The 16,251-nt window shown below is 36.7% G+C and overlaps 1 protein-coding gene across 1 annotated transcript; it reads left to right on the top strand.

Moving 5' to 3' along the window:
* Positions 1–1,392: 1,392 nt before the first annotated feature.
* Positions 1,393–16,251, top strand: LOC117332339. The gene is made up of 14 exons (XM_033891225.1): positions 1,393–1,552; positions 1,758–1,888; positions 3,406–3,593; positions 4,304–4,449; positions 6,038–6,139; positions 6,497–6,639; positions 8,457–8,745; positions 8,798–9,645; positions 10,461–10,555; positions 10,680–11,213; positions 11,398–11,575; positions 12,356–12,543; positions 13,110–13,796; positions 15,262–16,251. Exons 1-13 carry the CDS (start codon positions 1,412–1,414, stop codon positions 13,625–13,627), a joined length of 3,501 nt encoding a protein of 1,166 aa, XP_033747116.1. The 5' UTR covers positions 1,393–1,411; the 3' UTR covers positions 13,628–13,796; positions 15,262–16,251.

Below are 16,251 nucleotides of genomic sequence, written 5' to 3'. Positions count from 1 at the left end.
TGTTTTAGTACTTGCAAAGACATTGCATCAGAGACTTTTATAGTTATAAGTGTGTAATTAGTTAAAGGTCAGTTAGAGACTATACAACAATAATTATGGGGTTTCCGGGGTAACTCCATGGGTTTTCTTTTAGTACTGTTACTAGTCTGTTCTTCAGAAAGAAGAAGAGAGGCCGCGCCACCATACAATATGTATGGATGTTGGGTTGTGGTTTATTGGTGGTGCGCGACCTTTAGTAATCAATAGTCTAGAGTTACTCCCCTTGGGGATCGCGCTTGTTTGTGACTTCCGTGTAACCATGTGGAGCCTATAAAGTGTGTTCAGAGACTGATTGTCTTATTGTGTTTTCTTAATACTGGCGCCGTGTATTTTGGTAATGATATTTGACCTTGTTATGATTAGATAACACTACAGATAGAGCTGGCTGTGTCGACGATCTATGGCATCTTCTGGGAACACTCCAACAAGAAGATTTTAAAGGTCTAATGAACGAAGAACTAGGACTGATCTGTAATGAGAGCGACACATATTGTACAAGGAGGAGAGGACTGTTTGTGGATATGTTGTCTAGACGTGGGGATTGGTTGTCACAGACTCTGATAACAACACTCATATTAAAAAGTCAAATTACTAGTGAAGAAGAAATGCAACGCTGTTTATTCCACCTTGTAGCTTTGGAGAAACCCTCACTTGTAAGTCATAACACATAATTTACAAATATGACATTGTTTAGATATTGGTATATATCATTATCGCCACATTGCCTTCTTGACTTCACTTTATATAAACCTGTTTTATCGGGTTTCAGGATTTGATGCGTGTTGTAGAGGAAGTTTGCATGGGTGAAGATCATTCCTTTTCTGGTAAGTAATCCACCAATTCACGTCATTATTTTTCTAGTTAGAATTGAGTTTATATCGGTGGCTAAGTTGTTAGCTGGACGACCGATCTGTTTAAAGTAAAACAACTTATATGGAGAACAATTCCAGGCTGCAATACTACTTTTTAATTTATAGTTTCATGAGTAATTTTTGACATGGATCTAACAAATAATTACCAATTGAATGTAAACAATCAATAGTGTATAGTGTAATGACACCGGAGAGGACAATCTCTTTTGTACATTTTGCAGAAATATTGAGTCTTTCAAACACACAACGAAGATCATGTTTGAGTTTGGGGGCCTTGGTGAAGAACGCAGAACTACAACATGCTTCATATGCTGAACAGGTGATAGAAAAGCTGGAGGTGTGGCTAAATACAAAAGGTAATTCACGCGTGAAGAATTTTGTTTAAATGATGTTTGCTGATGACATACTCATAATTATACAAAAAACACATTTTTAATACAGGACGAAACATTGAATCTTCGGAATCTGACGTGAAGAGAAACCGGTACATAGTTACGAAGATGGCTTTGCTGCATGCTATAGGGAATGCCGGGATGAACAGGTCGGTCAAACACATCACTTCGTTCATGAAGCCAAACACGGGTCCTCCAGAGTGGCGGAGAGCGGCAGTTTCTAGTCTCAAGCATTTTACTTGTAACGAGGTGAGCACCACTTAGACCATGTCGTTATTAGTAATATTAATGTATTCACGTATGTGAATGAAATACGGGTTTGCTTGTTGTTGATCAAGTTTAACATGTTAACATGTACATGCTGGGTGTTATTTGCCCCTTTACTGAATCTTGTCAATATATTGAATTTACACAAACGTATTAAAAATATGCGTTTATTTGAATACTATTACAGAGTGCTGACTCTTTACTACACAGCGTTTTGCATGACGACAACACACAGGTGAAAGAGGAGGCGTATGAAGCGTTCCTTTCTCATCCTAACAAAGGGAAGTTGACAGGAACTCAAAAGGATAATATACTTAGGTGAGGGATGTCTGAGATATGAACCATTTATTGCATTATCATAAACACATCAATCATTCTATTATTTTGAAACCGATAATGAACGAAACAAATGATAATGCCATGCTAAACCTTTCTTATTATTGAATCTCACTGTGGTATCAAATAAAAACACAATCTTATTTTTGAAAATCGTCGATAACCAGCCATGTAGTATGTCTTACCTGCAAATTTACATACAAAGATGTGACTGTTTAAGCATCATTTAAACCTATATAAATATATCACATCATTATCTTTACATTATCCTTTAAGTTTTAAAAGTGGGGAACGAACATATTCTATGGTTATAGCGTTAGCGCTCCATAGAGTATGCTCGTTGCCAACTGCGGGCATACCACCAAATGCAGTAAAAATGAGGCACATCAAACAAATCGTTTAAATACAGTACGAAAAATATAACATTCAGGGTGTGTTGCGATGTGGGTAACTATGGCAGCCGTTGTTGTAAATCTACGTGAAGACACCAGTATTGTTAACATAATCAAAAGAAACAACATATTCGTTAAATACATTTTGTGTTTTTTAATTAATTGATATATTCACAATTCAAAATTTCACTCTCAGATTAACTTTGGTTGTGAAGCACAGCGTGTTCTGACACAGATTTAGTAGTGACAAGTTCTCTGGAAACTGTACGCTTCGTTAGCTAAACTGATGGAAAAGTTAAGTATGCGCACATTTTCGCAATTTTATTGACGTTAGGTTATATAGCAGAGATCATCGGGTAAAAGATAAAAACGCTAAAATTGCGTTGATCACTCCTTTCAAAATGGCGCCGTCTAGTTTACGTTCCGTTAACGTCACAAAGACACGACGATTATGTTACAGATTCCCGCGCTTATCAATCCGCTGAGCATTTTTTTCACTGCGTATTCGCTAATTTATTCGCAGTTTACTGAGCTGAAGATGGGAAAGATGTATATAAATGTATATATATATATATATATGTATAGATGTATATATTTTATTGTATTTCCAGTACTTCTTATATATATTATGTGATTGTATTTGTGATTTTTTGTGTTTTGATAAAGGGGCGGATTGCCTCGAAAATTTAACAAACCTTATTGTTTACACTGTTTGAATTACTTCTTTGCCCCATATATATATATATATATGGGACAAAGACGCAGTTTCAAATGTGTGGAAAATGAAAGATATCGATATTTTTGACAGTACTTCGCTGCACTCCGAGAATTAAATTTGGTCGTCAGATCTTTGGACAAAACGCCTGGTATTGTAACACTTCAGAATCTTCACGCGCGTGATGGAAAAAGTGTTTGCATAGCTATATAAATATCTTACTGTATCTAATTGTATTTTTAGTACTGTTTATATGTCATGTGATTGTGTTTGTGTTCTTTGTGTTTTGATCAAGGGGCGGATTGCCTCGAACATTTGACATATATATTAATATATATATATCCAGGTGTAAAGTTTAGCAATCAATCATATCCATCTATCAATCTACACAGCGCAAATTATACCTACCCTACCCTGTTACGACTACGGAGAGGTGTGGTCACTTATAGCGCGAGCCTTAAAGATGGACTGTACTTCGGTATTGTACTTCCTGGCATTCACTGGCAAAAAGTGATTGGAAATTCCGCCATTGGAGCTGAATTTGGCATAACTTTGAGGAACAATCTCGAGTTGGAACTAAGTATAAGCAAACTTTACTATTTTTCTGATTTATTTTATCTTAATAGATCTCAAAGAGTTCATTTTAGTTGTTTAGTCTCCGTTGATCGGAATAGTTTGAGACACATAATCTGAGTTTGTCATTCTTATTTATCATGGTATTTCACTCTTTTTGAATGAGGAAGGGGTTGTTAATTGTCTGTCCCTTCATTTGATTATTGAATAATAATCAAAACGATATGTAAAGACCTTTTTTGGAGGATGCAGTGCTTTCACTCGACATTCCCTTAACCTATATCATTATGATTAATATTGCTAGGACTAGGTTTTAATGCTGACATGGTATATTTTAAAAGGTAAACGTGCATTGGTTTTTAAATGAGTAACAAAACCAACAACTTATTGCGGAACAAAGTAAAACATATTTTTACATGTATTAGGAATTATTTTTTTCAAAAATGCGAATGTGTTTATGTTACATGTATTGAAACAATTATTGTTGTTCGTAAATTAAACGAAAGGCGAAACCGTTACTCTACCTTACTAGTATAAGTAATCAATTTGATGATTGTATATATATCCAATACTGTATTCCACTTAAGTACATCAAGCTTAAATAAAAGATTGGTGCTTGCATATGTATGTATTTCCACAATCCATATAAGCACTAGTTAATTTTTTTTACCTAAATACCACATGTATGATTAATTATCGCTTATGTTTTGTTTACAGAATTCTTATCTGGCCATTTTGAGATCGATGTCTATAATGCAGCGTTTGCCGTTCTGAACCTCAAATTACTCAATTTACGCTACTCTTTACTTGACGCCAAGATGTGTTATATGGGACACGTCGGATACGACATGAATATTCTGAAGGCAAGTACGCATAATAAAACTAACCTGCTGCCCCATTGCATGATCGTAAGAGGCGACTAAATTTGGAATCTGATCTTTTCTCTTCTTTCTTACTAACTTTCTTCTTCCTAATGTCTGCCTTGACAATGCCACACTTTTGGCCTTGAGTTGAGCGTTCGCCGCTGTGAGGAAGGCTTTGGGTTCTGCCCCTAGCCGAGACATACCCGAGTCTTTAAAAATGGTAGTTGCTGCTCCAGCTTAGCGCTCAGCATATTAGGAGTGGAACGACTGGTTTGCCCGTTGTCAGTATAATGTGACTAGGTGGGATGTGCTGCTGGGTGTCTTCGGCAGTATGCTTCAGTGAGGTAGCACTATAGATTGGCCTATTCCGGCCTATCACAAGGAGACTTAACACGAATATACCGCAGCCGCCCAAAACACACATACGCACTCGCCACACGCATGCATGTCGCACCCACGGGAGGCCGTCCTTAAATGACCTTAGCTGTTAATATGACGTTAAACAAAATAAACCAAACTAAACCAAATAAAATTAAGCATGACTCACGTATCACCGGTAGCTCGGTAGAAACCACATCAACAAAGATGATGCTTCTTTCTTTCTTTCTTACCATAGAAAAGACCTACAAATACGATACAATATAATACTTTTTCCCTCTCGCATTCACATATAATAACTAAAGTAAACTGGCGGCGCGTTTTTATAATAAATCTTATATTCAATGACTTAATATCTCAATTAAATCATGCTATTTTTTTTTATATTGTTTTATGGTTAATGTGTTGTGTAATCGTATTTTTGTCTTTATAACACAGTTTGGTCATCATATAATGACGGGCTATTTCTTTCAGCACAAACCATTAGACTTGCACACATTCTAGTAACTGAAGACTTGTACCTCTTCAGTTTATTAGGGAAAGAGCGTGTTAATTAATATATAAGGATTGAATGTTGCTTTGGTCGATTTCATGGGGTGATGAATTGGTTTGCTCATTAAATTTGTCTCAAGAGCAACTCAATTTATAACCCAACGAAGTCGACCAAAGCAACATTCAATCCTTGAAACAATGCTACAATTAATTGTCAATGGTTTAAACGTTTACATATTTCATAACCGTTCTTTCTACCACAATACCCTGTGTTATTCAACTCTCAGACCATCAGTTAATCATTACAGCTGTTGATTAACAATCTGTTTATACCACACGTGGTATAAACTCTGTACGCATTTTGATTGGCTAAAACGGTGAACTTTGACCCAAGCTGCAATTGTTATTGACGTCATCAATAATCTAATGACGTCACATCACTTTATTTGCATACGCGAAATTATACTTGGCCACGTTTCCCAAGCCGATATTATTGTGGTAGAAACAGGTCACACGACTCGAAATTGTTGGATATGGAATTTATTTCACACTCGTAAGTTATTTTTTAAAAGTTGCAAAAAACACTCGCTAAAGCTCGTGTCTTTTGTAACTTTTGAAAAATAACTTACTCGTGTGAAATAAATTCCATATCCAACAATTACTCGTTGTGTAACCTCTATTTCTTAACAAGTGATCGATCTTAAATGTTTCTTTTCAGGAATTCGGGATCAATGACATTAGGGACCTAGCTAATTTATTCGACAAAGTGAGCGCTACGGTGATAGATCCTGTTGTAAACGCAGTGAACGCCTTCAAAAGAGTGATGAACTTTTTGAAAGAAGGAGGAATTGAAAAACTTTTTAATACTATCGTCCATTTGTTGAAAAATATGCCTACAATATTAAGGCAGGTTGTACTAAAATTCGTAGACCACATCAAAACTTTATACAAGTATGGTGGAGTTCCCTGGATTGATCATTTAAAACGAGTCGTCACCAAAATACATACTTTTATCAGAGACATACAGGAGGATATCATGGGGTTTTATCAGGTTGGTATGACATACATGGGGATATCATGGGGTTTTATCAGGTAAGTATGACATACAGGAGGATATCATGGGGTTTTAGCAGGTTGCCGTTTGACTATTATCACTTTTACTTGTATCTTCTTGCAGAAAACCATTGATGCCGTTACGATTACTCTTCCCTATATTGGCAAGAAATTCGTCCAGAGTCTTAAGAAAATTATAGCTGCCGTCACGTCTTTTCTGACTTCTCCAATTCAGTCAATAGCTTCCCTTGCGAAAGGTCTTCTCGAGTAAGTATACTTTTGTCTGTAAACGATGTTAGTTTTCAGGGAAAACAGGAATTCTATAGTGTACTGTTAATCCACCACCAAAGAAAATTCGAGTTGGATTATACAAAATAGCGCATTGCTGTTATCATTTATATATATATATTTTTTTATTACTTATTTTTGAAGAAAATCCTCATTTTTAGAATTATTTGCATCTTGCAGCGTTAAACTGTCCATTGGGATGTTCATGGATTTCAAAAACATAATGATGGAAACACTTATGAAAATAACAGGTGACTATTGAACTCTTCAATCATTATTGAAATACGATTAATGTTTAATGCCTGATGCTTGTTGATATCAATATAATGTAGAAGTTATGCAGGATCCAGAACTGCTTTCCACTATATCATATCAACAACTTTAAGGAACGAAAGCAAATACCAGGACTTTTTTTTATGAAACACAAATATAAGGACAAAACGGACTCTATAAGATAGCATTGATGACTGAAGGGCTCACACAACTTAATATTTTACAATATGTTATAGCAATTGACTCCTTCTCTAAAATAGTTGAGTATTATATAATGTATCAACTTTACAGATGGTCGAGCAGTCATTCAGTAAAGAATACACACAAGCAGTGAGAAGCGCATTCCCTAATGCTAAGGATACATGTTCTGTTGACGAGAAAAGTCTACCACGGATCAATGCCAATTTCTTTGCATTGAGAGTGCCCATCCCCGTCGGACCAATCATCGTTTTATTCAGTAAGCATGCAATATTGATTACATACGCATCATCTGTCAGGTACAATGTATGTTCAATACAAGCATTTGTTTATCTTATTGAAATACCAACGACATTTCATAGTGTGTACATTTCAATTAATAGTTTTATGTTTATTCCTAGAATTCAGTGTCGGTGGATCTCTCGAAGTATCAGTTGGGATCGATATATGTGTACTAAGCATGTACGCTAAGGTATGGTTATCCATGTCTCTGTCACTTTATTGTTTTAAGTTCTTATAAAGTTCATGATACAGGTTCATATACTTCATAAGATTATCTATTTTACCTTTGAAGACAATAAAAGCTAACGAAATGTAATACAGAAGTTTTATTTATCCTCTACAGGGAGTTGTGACGCCTTCGGTGGCTTTGAGGTTAAAAGGATCAGTAAGTATCCGGATCTTGATTTTCAAAGGAGATATTTCCCTTGAGGGTCTCTTCATGAATACAAAGTTTCCGGTAACGATCACCTTCAAATTCAACAAATTTCCGATCCGCATCGAGTAAGTGAATCAAATTTATGTCATTATACCAATTGTATTAAGAGTACATTACCGTGTATACTAAGTGCAAATGAAATACAATTATTTCATATTCATGTCTGTTTGGGTTTTGGGCACATTACATTTTCTCATTCTTAACAGGGTTAGAAGAAGAAACGCATTTATAAATATCCAAATTAAAAATTCTGTCGTTTTGTCTGAGCCTAAATGTGAGTCACTCCTTTTAAATGACTTTCAGTTAAAAAAAATGAGAGTAAAAAGGTACCAAGAGAAATTAACCTGCATCACACAGCTATGTCGTCCTTCCTTCTTGAAGTAGTCAGTATTGAGGAAATTGAAAGGTGTTTCTTGGCAGGCAATTAAGTTGCAAAAAAAAAGACACGAATTTTAACACAACTCATAATTTTTTATATTTAAATTTCAAAGAGCATTTAGTCTATATGAATATTCTGAACCCTGCCTAATTCAAATGAACCAAATCGTGACGAAAGAAGTCATATGCATCAATATTCATTGTTAAAAGAATAATTATCTGTTTTTAGGAAAAGGCTTGACCTGGAGATAGTGCCAGTTACTCTTACCCTTCGAGCATATCTGAAGGCGGACCTGTGGTTTTTTAGTAAGACTATATTTTCCGCTATTATCTGGAGATACAGTTCCCCGCCAACACACAGAAATATCTTTACGATCGAGGACAATAAACCAGATACTGATCCGCCATTGATCGATTCAGAAGTCTCGCCAGGCGTCGATGGATGCAGTGTGACTCAGGTTGCCAATAGGTCACCACTTGACACCGCGTTCTTACTAGAGGTATCAGCTTCAGATCCAGTGAGTGACGTCCATATGTTCTACTCTATTGGAACAACCCCTCAGACAACAGATGTTACAGGCTGGACAGAATATTACTGGTCCAGCCCTTGTGGTACCTACTACAGAGATACCCAATGGTATACCGTTATACTGGACCGTCAAAGCACGGAATAGTGAGGGTCTTGAAGCTTTCACGACATGCAGTCTTGACACTTACGACAATACTTACCCAGATGGACGAATTGATGCATCATTCGCCTTCTCTAGCCACCCAAGTGTCCTGAGTGGAACTGTTACGGTGTTTGACGACAGTCTCTTGAAGACACCTCATTACAAGGCCGTTGGATTTAGTTCTGGTGGGCATGGAAATGAGATAATGGATTGGGGTGAAATGGCACTCAACAACAAAAACCCTCGATCAAATGAACCGTCCGATCTGAAATATTTTAGCACTCCCAAAGCAGGAAGACTGACGGTGGCAGGATTTTCGTCATTTAAGACAAGAACAGCCTTGTTATGTGCACAGGAATGTCTGAGATATGACAGAAAGTGTGTAGCGTTTGATTATGAGTACCGTACAGAAAACTGCGATCTGCATTCCGTTGTGGAGGGACATCAAGCCAAGCTTAGAATCAGTGGAACGTATGCAAACTATGAGCGCCTGAATATAGGAAGTGCAGCCTTCGTGTCCTACACAGAATTACCCCTGGTCCACGGGCTGACTTACTTCATCAACTTCCATGTAACAAATGTATTGGGATACGATGGCTTTTTGAAATCCTCTGGTACCATTATAGATTTCACTCCCCCGGAGACAGGACCACTGGGTGAAGGGTATACCGAGACCGTGCGATCGGACAGATGTCATGCTGCCATAACACAGAGGTGTATAGACGTAACTGATATACTCAACCACAGGTATGTATAGATTTGTACAGTTAATTATACTCAACCACAAGTATGTATAGATTTGTACAGTTAATTAAGGAAGGTGTTTAGACGTTACTAATATACTCAACCCCAGGTATGTATAGATTTGTACAGTTTATCAAGGAAGGTGTATAGACGTAACTGATATACTCAACCACAGGTATGCATAGATTTGTACTGTTAATTCAGGAAGGTGTAAAGATGTAACTGATATACTCAACCACAGGTATGTATATATTGTACAGTAAGTTATGCTCTACCACAGGTATGTATAGATTGTACAGTACTTTATACTCAACCACAGGTATGTATAGATTTGTACAGTAATTTATACTCAACCACAGGTATGTATAGATTTGTACAGTAATTTATACTCAACCACAGATTTGTATAGATTTGTAAGTAAATTATACTCAACCTAAGGTATGTATAGATTTGTACAGTAAATTATACTTACCCACAGGTATGTATAGATTTGTACATTTAATTAAGAAAGGTGTAGAGACGTTACTGATATACTCAACCACAGGTATGTATAGACTTGTACAGTAATTTATGCTCAACCACACGCATGTATAGATTTGTACAGTAATTTATACTCAACCACAAGTATGTATAGATTTGTACAATTAATTAAAGAATTTTACGAGTTCAACATATTTACTGTGATATATTTTATATATAAAAGTGTGCCTTTTAATTTAAATCAAATTTTAAGTAGTTTTAAAGTTTACTCTAAAGAAATATTATGTACATGTGTATTTAGATTGTCCCCTAACTTTTTGTTTATGTTTTAACCTCAGAATTATTCTAGATGGAGAGCATGCGGAAGTAGTTTTTAATGGACACGTTCCCCAGACAGATTTACTCTACAGCTTGGCAAACCATTTTCTCACAGGTACATATAATATGATGAGATTTAGCTGTTTTGATTAAAACCATCACGCTCTTGGAAGCGCTCTACAAGATTAATTTTAAAACTTTGTTCGTAATATATATGTTGTAAAATGTTAATCTTGTAGTGAACTTTGACGGATTCCATGACAGTGAGACTGGTATCTGGGGATACACCTGGTCCGCTGGTACATTGGCGTGTGGATCAGATGTGGTGCTAGATAGAGATCCACACGGTCATTTGTCACATAACAAATACTGGACACACACAGGCTACACAAAGGACCTCCATCTCTCTGACGGGAAATATTACGTCACGGTCAGTGTTATAAACAATGTAGTGTATGGAGGGGCGTTAGTGACAACTGTCTGTCATACAACTCCAATTGTTATTGATACAACACCCCCTGTTTTCCAAAACGTTTCCGGCGTTTATTACGACGAGGATTTTGATATTTTGGCCATTTATTATACGGCGTATGACGAAGATTCAAAACTCAAACTTATTGAGTTTGGCCTTGGAAAGACGAAGCATGACGTCACTATCAGAGGTTACACAGAGTTTCCTCTTGTAACTGGGGAAGACCCGTTCGTTGGTGTTGAAGATTTCGACCTGACGCCTGGGGTATATGCTTGGGTACGGTTACGTGTTGAGAATAACGGTAAGTAGGATATTCGATATATGCCCGTTTACAATGGAAAGTCAGGGACCTGCTCTTTTAATTATACATTTGGTTCCCACTATTGTACTTTTCAATGCAGCTCCTGCTGTTGTTTAAAAAAACATCATAAACATAGCGATCGGTTACAATTAACATATTGGTATTTTGCTGTATACCTCCACAGTTGGATTATTCACAAGTGGACACGGGGATGATCCTATCATGATAGACAGAACAGCTCCTCTAGTAGGCGTCGTCAATGATGGACTAGTCCTAAAGTCTGACATCCAATATCAGTATGATACATCAACTATCTGCGCCAATTGGATGGATTTCTATGATCCCGAAAGTGGGATATCTAAGTAAGTTAACAACTACCTATTCCATTCAAAAAGCTTTATATCTATAATAGTTTTCAAACTTGCGCGCACTTACCATTTGCATCCAGTGAATTAGGAAAATGCCAGTCTTGGCAGAATGTGAGGATTCAGTTGTTGAAAATAATCAGAAATACGTTTTAAAAACGTTAAATAAACTGCTTTAATTCACATTAATATGATCCTTTTCTGCCGTGATGTGCTATAAGCTGATTTTCTGACGATATTGTAAAATAAATGTTCGTGTGAGAAGCACATTTTTTTTATGTCTGCTTGTAACCAATAAAATCATACTGCAACGGGGACAATATATTGTGTGGATAAGTTTAAATGCTAAATATCATAAAAAATAATAGTTAAAATCCTACATACGTCCGTCCATCCGTCCTTGTTTCATTAATCCCTTGACAAATTTAGTTCATATTCACATCATTACATTGTACCATCAAGGTCGTGTGATTTTGTTGGGTATTTGTCAAAGTTGAAGACCAAATGTCACACATGACCACTTTGAAATAAAGATATTATGTAAACGATATAACATGAAACTGTCCACAAATTTAGTTCATAGTCACACCACGCTTCCTTATCATAAAATTCTACACCTTATTCGATTTCGGTCAAGCGTCTGAGGCCCTATCACTTTCGAAATACAAAGTTGGTACACAATGAATGCACCCCTGGGCTGTTTTTGTTTTAATGGAAGTGATGGGGATATCTACGTGAGGCTCTACTCACCTGATTATTTAACTGGTTCATTCCAAGATTCAAGTGGGGAGTTGGTACAACTGATGGCCGAGATGATACCGTACCGTTCCGGAATCTGACACACCATGAGAAACACGTATGCAGTACCGGTCTGAACTTGCAACACAACATGACTTATATTTCAACTGTTTTTGCCTACAACTCCGCGTTGAATCAAAAATTTGTCAACGCCTCCTCTAATGGTGGTAAGTGTGTTACTTTGAAGATTTTGTTCCCGATATTCTATAATTAGTTTATATTTTCCACTTAAATTGTGACGTCGTTGCAATCTCATTGTTTTGAAGCAAAAAAACGTCTTGTATTTTCATACAAAACATTTTTGTGTTCACATTTTTTCGAAAATGTTTTAGTCATATAATCTAAAAATATATTTAACATGTAGAGTTACTTTTTTACCTGGATGGAAATTGGAATATCTACAATGATCTCGTACTTTCGTTTTTACAATCACACAACATATACGAGTTATATTCCTACCGTTCTCTGAAGAGGTCATGTTCAGCGAAATTTGTCCAGCTACCTTTATTCGCAACATGATTCTGACAATGTAGCGTAACAGCCCATTTAAAACGAATCTCTGTAGATGTGTATACATGTAAGATATGTTTGGAAATGTTAACCTTGGATTCAGACATTTTGGCTTACATCACACTAAATCGTTACAGGTTATGAAAACGGTTTACATAATGTCCTATATCAAACGTTTCTGAGCATTTTAAGATGTTATGCAGTTTTCCTTACTTGTGTACAGTACTGGTTGACGTTACACCTCCTGACGCTGGGTGGATACATGATGGACTGTCCATACACAGTGATATTCAGTTTTCATCAGAATCAGCTTCAAAGTCATGCAACTGGAACAATTTTACTGATGCCGAGAGCAATATTGACCATTATAAAGCGTCGGTATTTGTGAATAATGAACTACGTAAAACATTTGGATTAACAAAAGAATCCAACGTGCTCACTGACCATACCGTAACTATGGACCACAATGACGTCATATCCTGGACACTGAGCGCGTATAACGGTGCTGGTCTTGAGATTGGTGTTACGAGTGACGGATTCCTGGTTGATCATACAGCTCCGGTGATGGAATACATCCGTGATTCAGACTCGGACAGTGAATACCAATCAAACAGCTCCAAATTAGACATTTCCTGGAAAGTGTCTGACCCAGAATCAGGAATTAGTCATCATTCCTTCTATATTCAGGAAATGAATCACAGGATCAAAATCCCGATTTTGGCCAAACGAAAAACAATATGAAGTAATATATGAAAGCACGGGGTTAATGGAATTTACTTTAGAGGATTTGGCTTTGAAAGATGGAGCAATGTACAGTGTCAAAGTTATTTGTACAAACAACGCCCTGCTATCGACACATCACGAGTCTCCAGGTGTCATCGTAGATACATCAGCACCAGTTATGACACAGGTAAATATCTGGTATATTTATATTATATTCATTGTATTTGTTTACCATGCCGCTAACTACCGCTCGTTTATTATCAGTAGGATCAAACAGAAATGTTTTGGTCACATGAGACGAAGTATTAAGAAACTTTACGAACGCCTTATGACCGGCGTCATGTGTTGTCTGTCGTGCGTCGTAAACACTTTACCTATTCGACAGCGAAAATATAAGAAGCCCGATGTCGTGCTTTTAAGCCAGTAGGGATACAAGTTATTAAAAACTACTGTCAATGTCACTAAAAGCTTTTCCTTCTCAGTAACTGAGATACACAAGGTCGAGCTATTGGTATAGTTATGCAGCGAGGAACGACTACAAATGGTGTTCAAATAATTAGCTTTAGATGACCTTTGTGCTCATTCAAGGTCAAACGGGTTTAAATGTGTTGAAATATATTTAAATGTACTCTCAAAAACCAAATAAAAAATTATTGCATTAGGCAGTTGGCATGTTTGGGTGATTGGCTACAAAAATGTATTTAAATGAACCAACCTATATTTACTTTCGTGGTGATAGAGTCCAGACATGTAAAATAGCAGTACGAAACAACTTCTATTTGTACACTCCAGAACTCATGTGACGAATGGACTTCTTGTTTACATGTTCTTAGATGGGAAAAGTCGTAAACTTTCAATTAATACCAAATTTACGGTATGGAAAAATGTGAAAGATTGAAATAAGAAAGAGATTAGAAATTAATTGTTATTTTAGTTAGAGCCGAAATTCTACTATTTTACATTATATCTGTCAAACGTAGCCGTTCTGAAGTGATACCAAACAGAAAGACGAAATTGACAAGAAAAAAGGGAGAACTTTGAAGTAATAAAACTTACGACGCTATCGTTTTGTAGATTAACAATTTAGATTGACTTAGCTCAACATCATTTGATTGAAAAGAAAAGTGTGTATATATCATCAAAGTACTACATAACTGATAGTATAGTGGTTACATTGCCGACGTGTTTCAATTTTGAAATTTGAATTTTTGATAAATTTATAACGATATAAGCGGCACTATAACGATAAATAATCAGTGATGTAACTGTATTGGTTGTGTTTGACTATCTATTGTGCTATTAAAGCAGTAAGTATGTGTGACCACATTACATTACTGTACATTTTACTAGTTTCGTTTCTATATAATTCGGATGAAATCAGGCTCGGATGGGACATTTCTGTTTACCCATGCAATTATGAAACGTCACAAATGCATTGTGACGTCACGTATTCATTATAACTTCAAAGTAGTGTTATTACAGATGTACCTTACGATAGATATGACAAGGTTGTAGAATGCTACAGAACGGGCCAGTAATGTGATACAAATACGGACACCTATGCATCTTCCATCTTCCTCATGTAATTAATTTAAATTACCTTTAAGGAGCTGCCTCGCATTCAATCATCAATGATTACAAACTATTTTCAGGTTCGCGTTGGTGTGGTCGGGAACGATGAGTACGTGGATGAGAATGGAAATATCCTTCATGTCGACCATGCACCACTTCGAGTTTACTGGGCTGGCTTTGATGCCAACAGTGGCATTATCCATTACTACATTGGGGTAGGAACTGCAGCTGGAGACGTATCTCTCACCAATGGTGTACTGGACACAAAATATACATCCATTGTTCTTGAAAACGTGAACATGGACGTTTTTGACCTATCACAAAAAATGTACTACGTAACAGTCTGGGCTAAAAACGGCGCGGGGTTAATGTCCAGTTCAATGTCATCAAAACCTATTAAAGTGGTTGAAGCAAACGTCCCAGGAAATGTAAATGATGGTTTTAAAGATTTCAGTGATAGTGATATGGAGACAGACTTACGTTCAATTGGCATGTCCTTCAACGGTTTCCGAAGTGCTGCTTGCAACATTATGAGATATGAATGGGCAGCTGGATCAGAACCCTACTTTTCGGACATTGTGCCATTTTCAAATTTTGGAATAGTACTTCAAAATCAAAGTTTTGGTCACGCACAGATCAACATTAAATTGGAAGAGAACGTGTTATATTATATAACAGTACGTGCCACAACAGGACATGGTTGTCATGAAGAATACATTGTATCTACATCTGATGGCTTTAAGATCGACTTAACAGACCCGGTGATAGTGGAGATAGCCCCTCCAGAAAATGATACCAGTTACATTCGCCAAGCTCATAACTTGTTCATGGGTAACGCTGAGTCTCCAGTATTGTATTGGGGAGTTCTTGATTCGTCAGCTATTACCTCTATGAAATGGGCAGCCGGGTCACTTCCGTATATGGACGACTTACATATGTTATCAGAGACGCTGCATTCTCGTTTACAGCTTGGGGATTTATCGGTATCCAGTGGAGAAACTGTTTGGATTTATGTCATCGCAGAGGATGCTGCCGGAAATACTGGACATGCCTTATCATCGCCTATCACA

This window comes from Pecten maximus, chromosome 8, assembly GCF_902652985.1.
Source record: "Pecten maximus chromosome 8, xPecMax1.1, whole genome shotgun sequence".
Taxonomy (NCBI): Eukaryota; Metazoa; Mollusca; class Bivalvia; order Pectinida; family Pectinidae; genus Pecten; species Pecten maximus.
The sequence above is the reverse complement of the archived record's forward strand: the minus strand, read 5'-3'. Positions and strand labels throughout refer to the sequence as shown.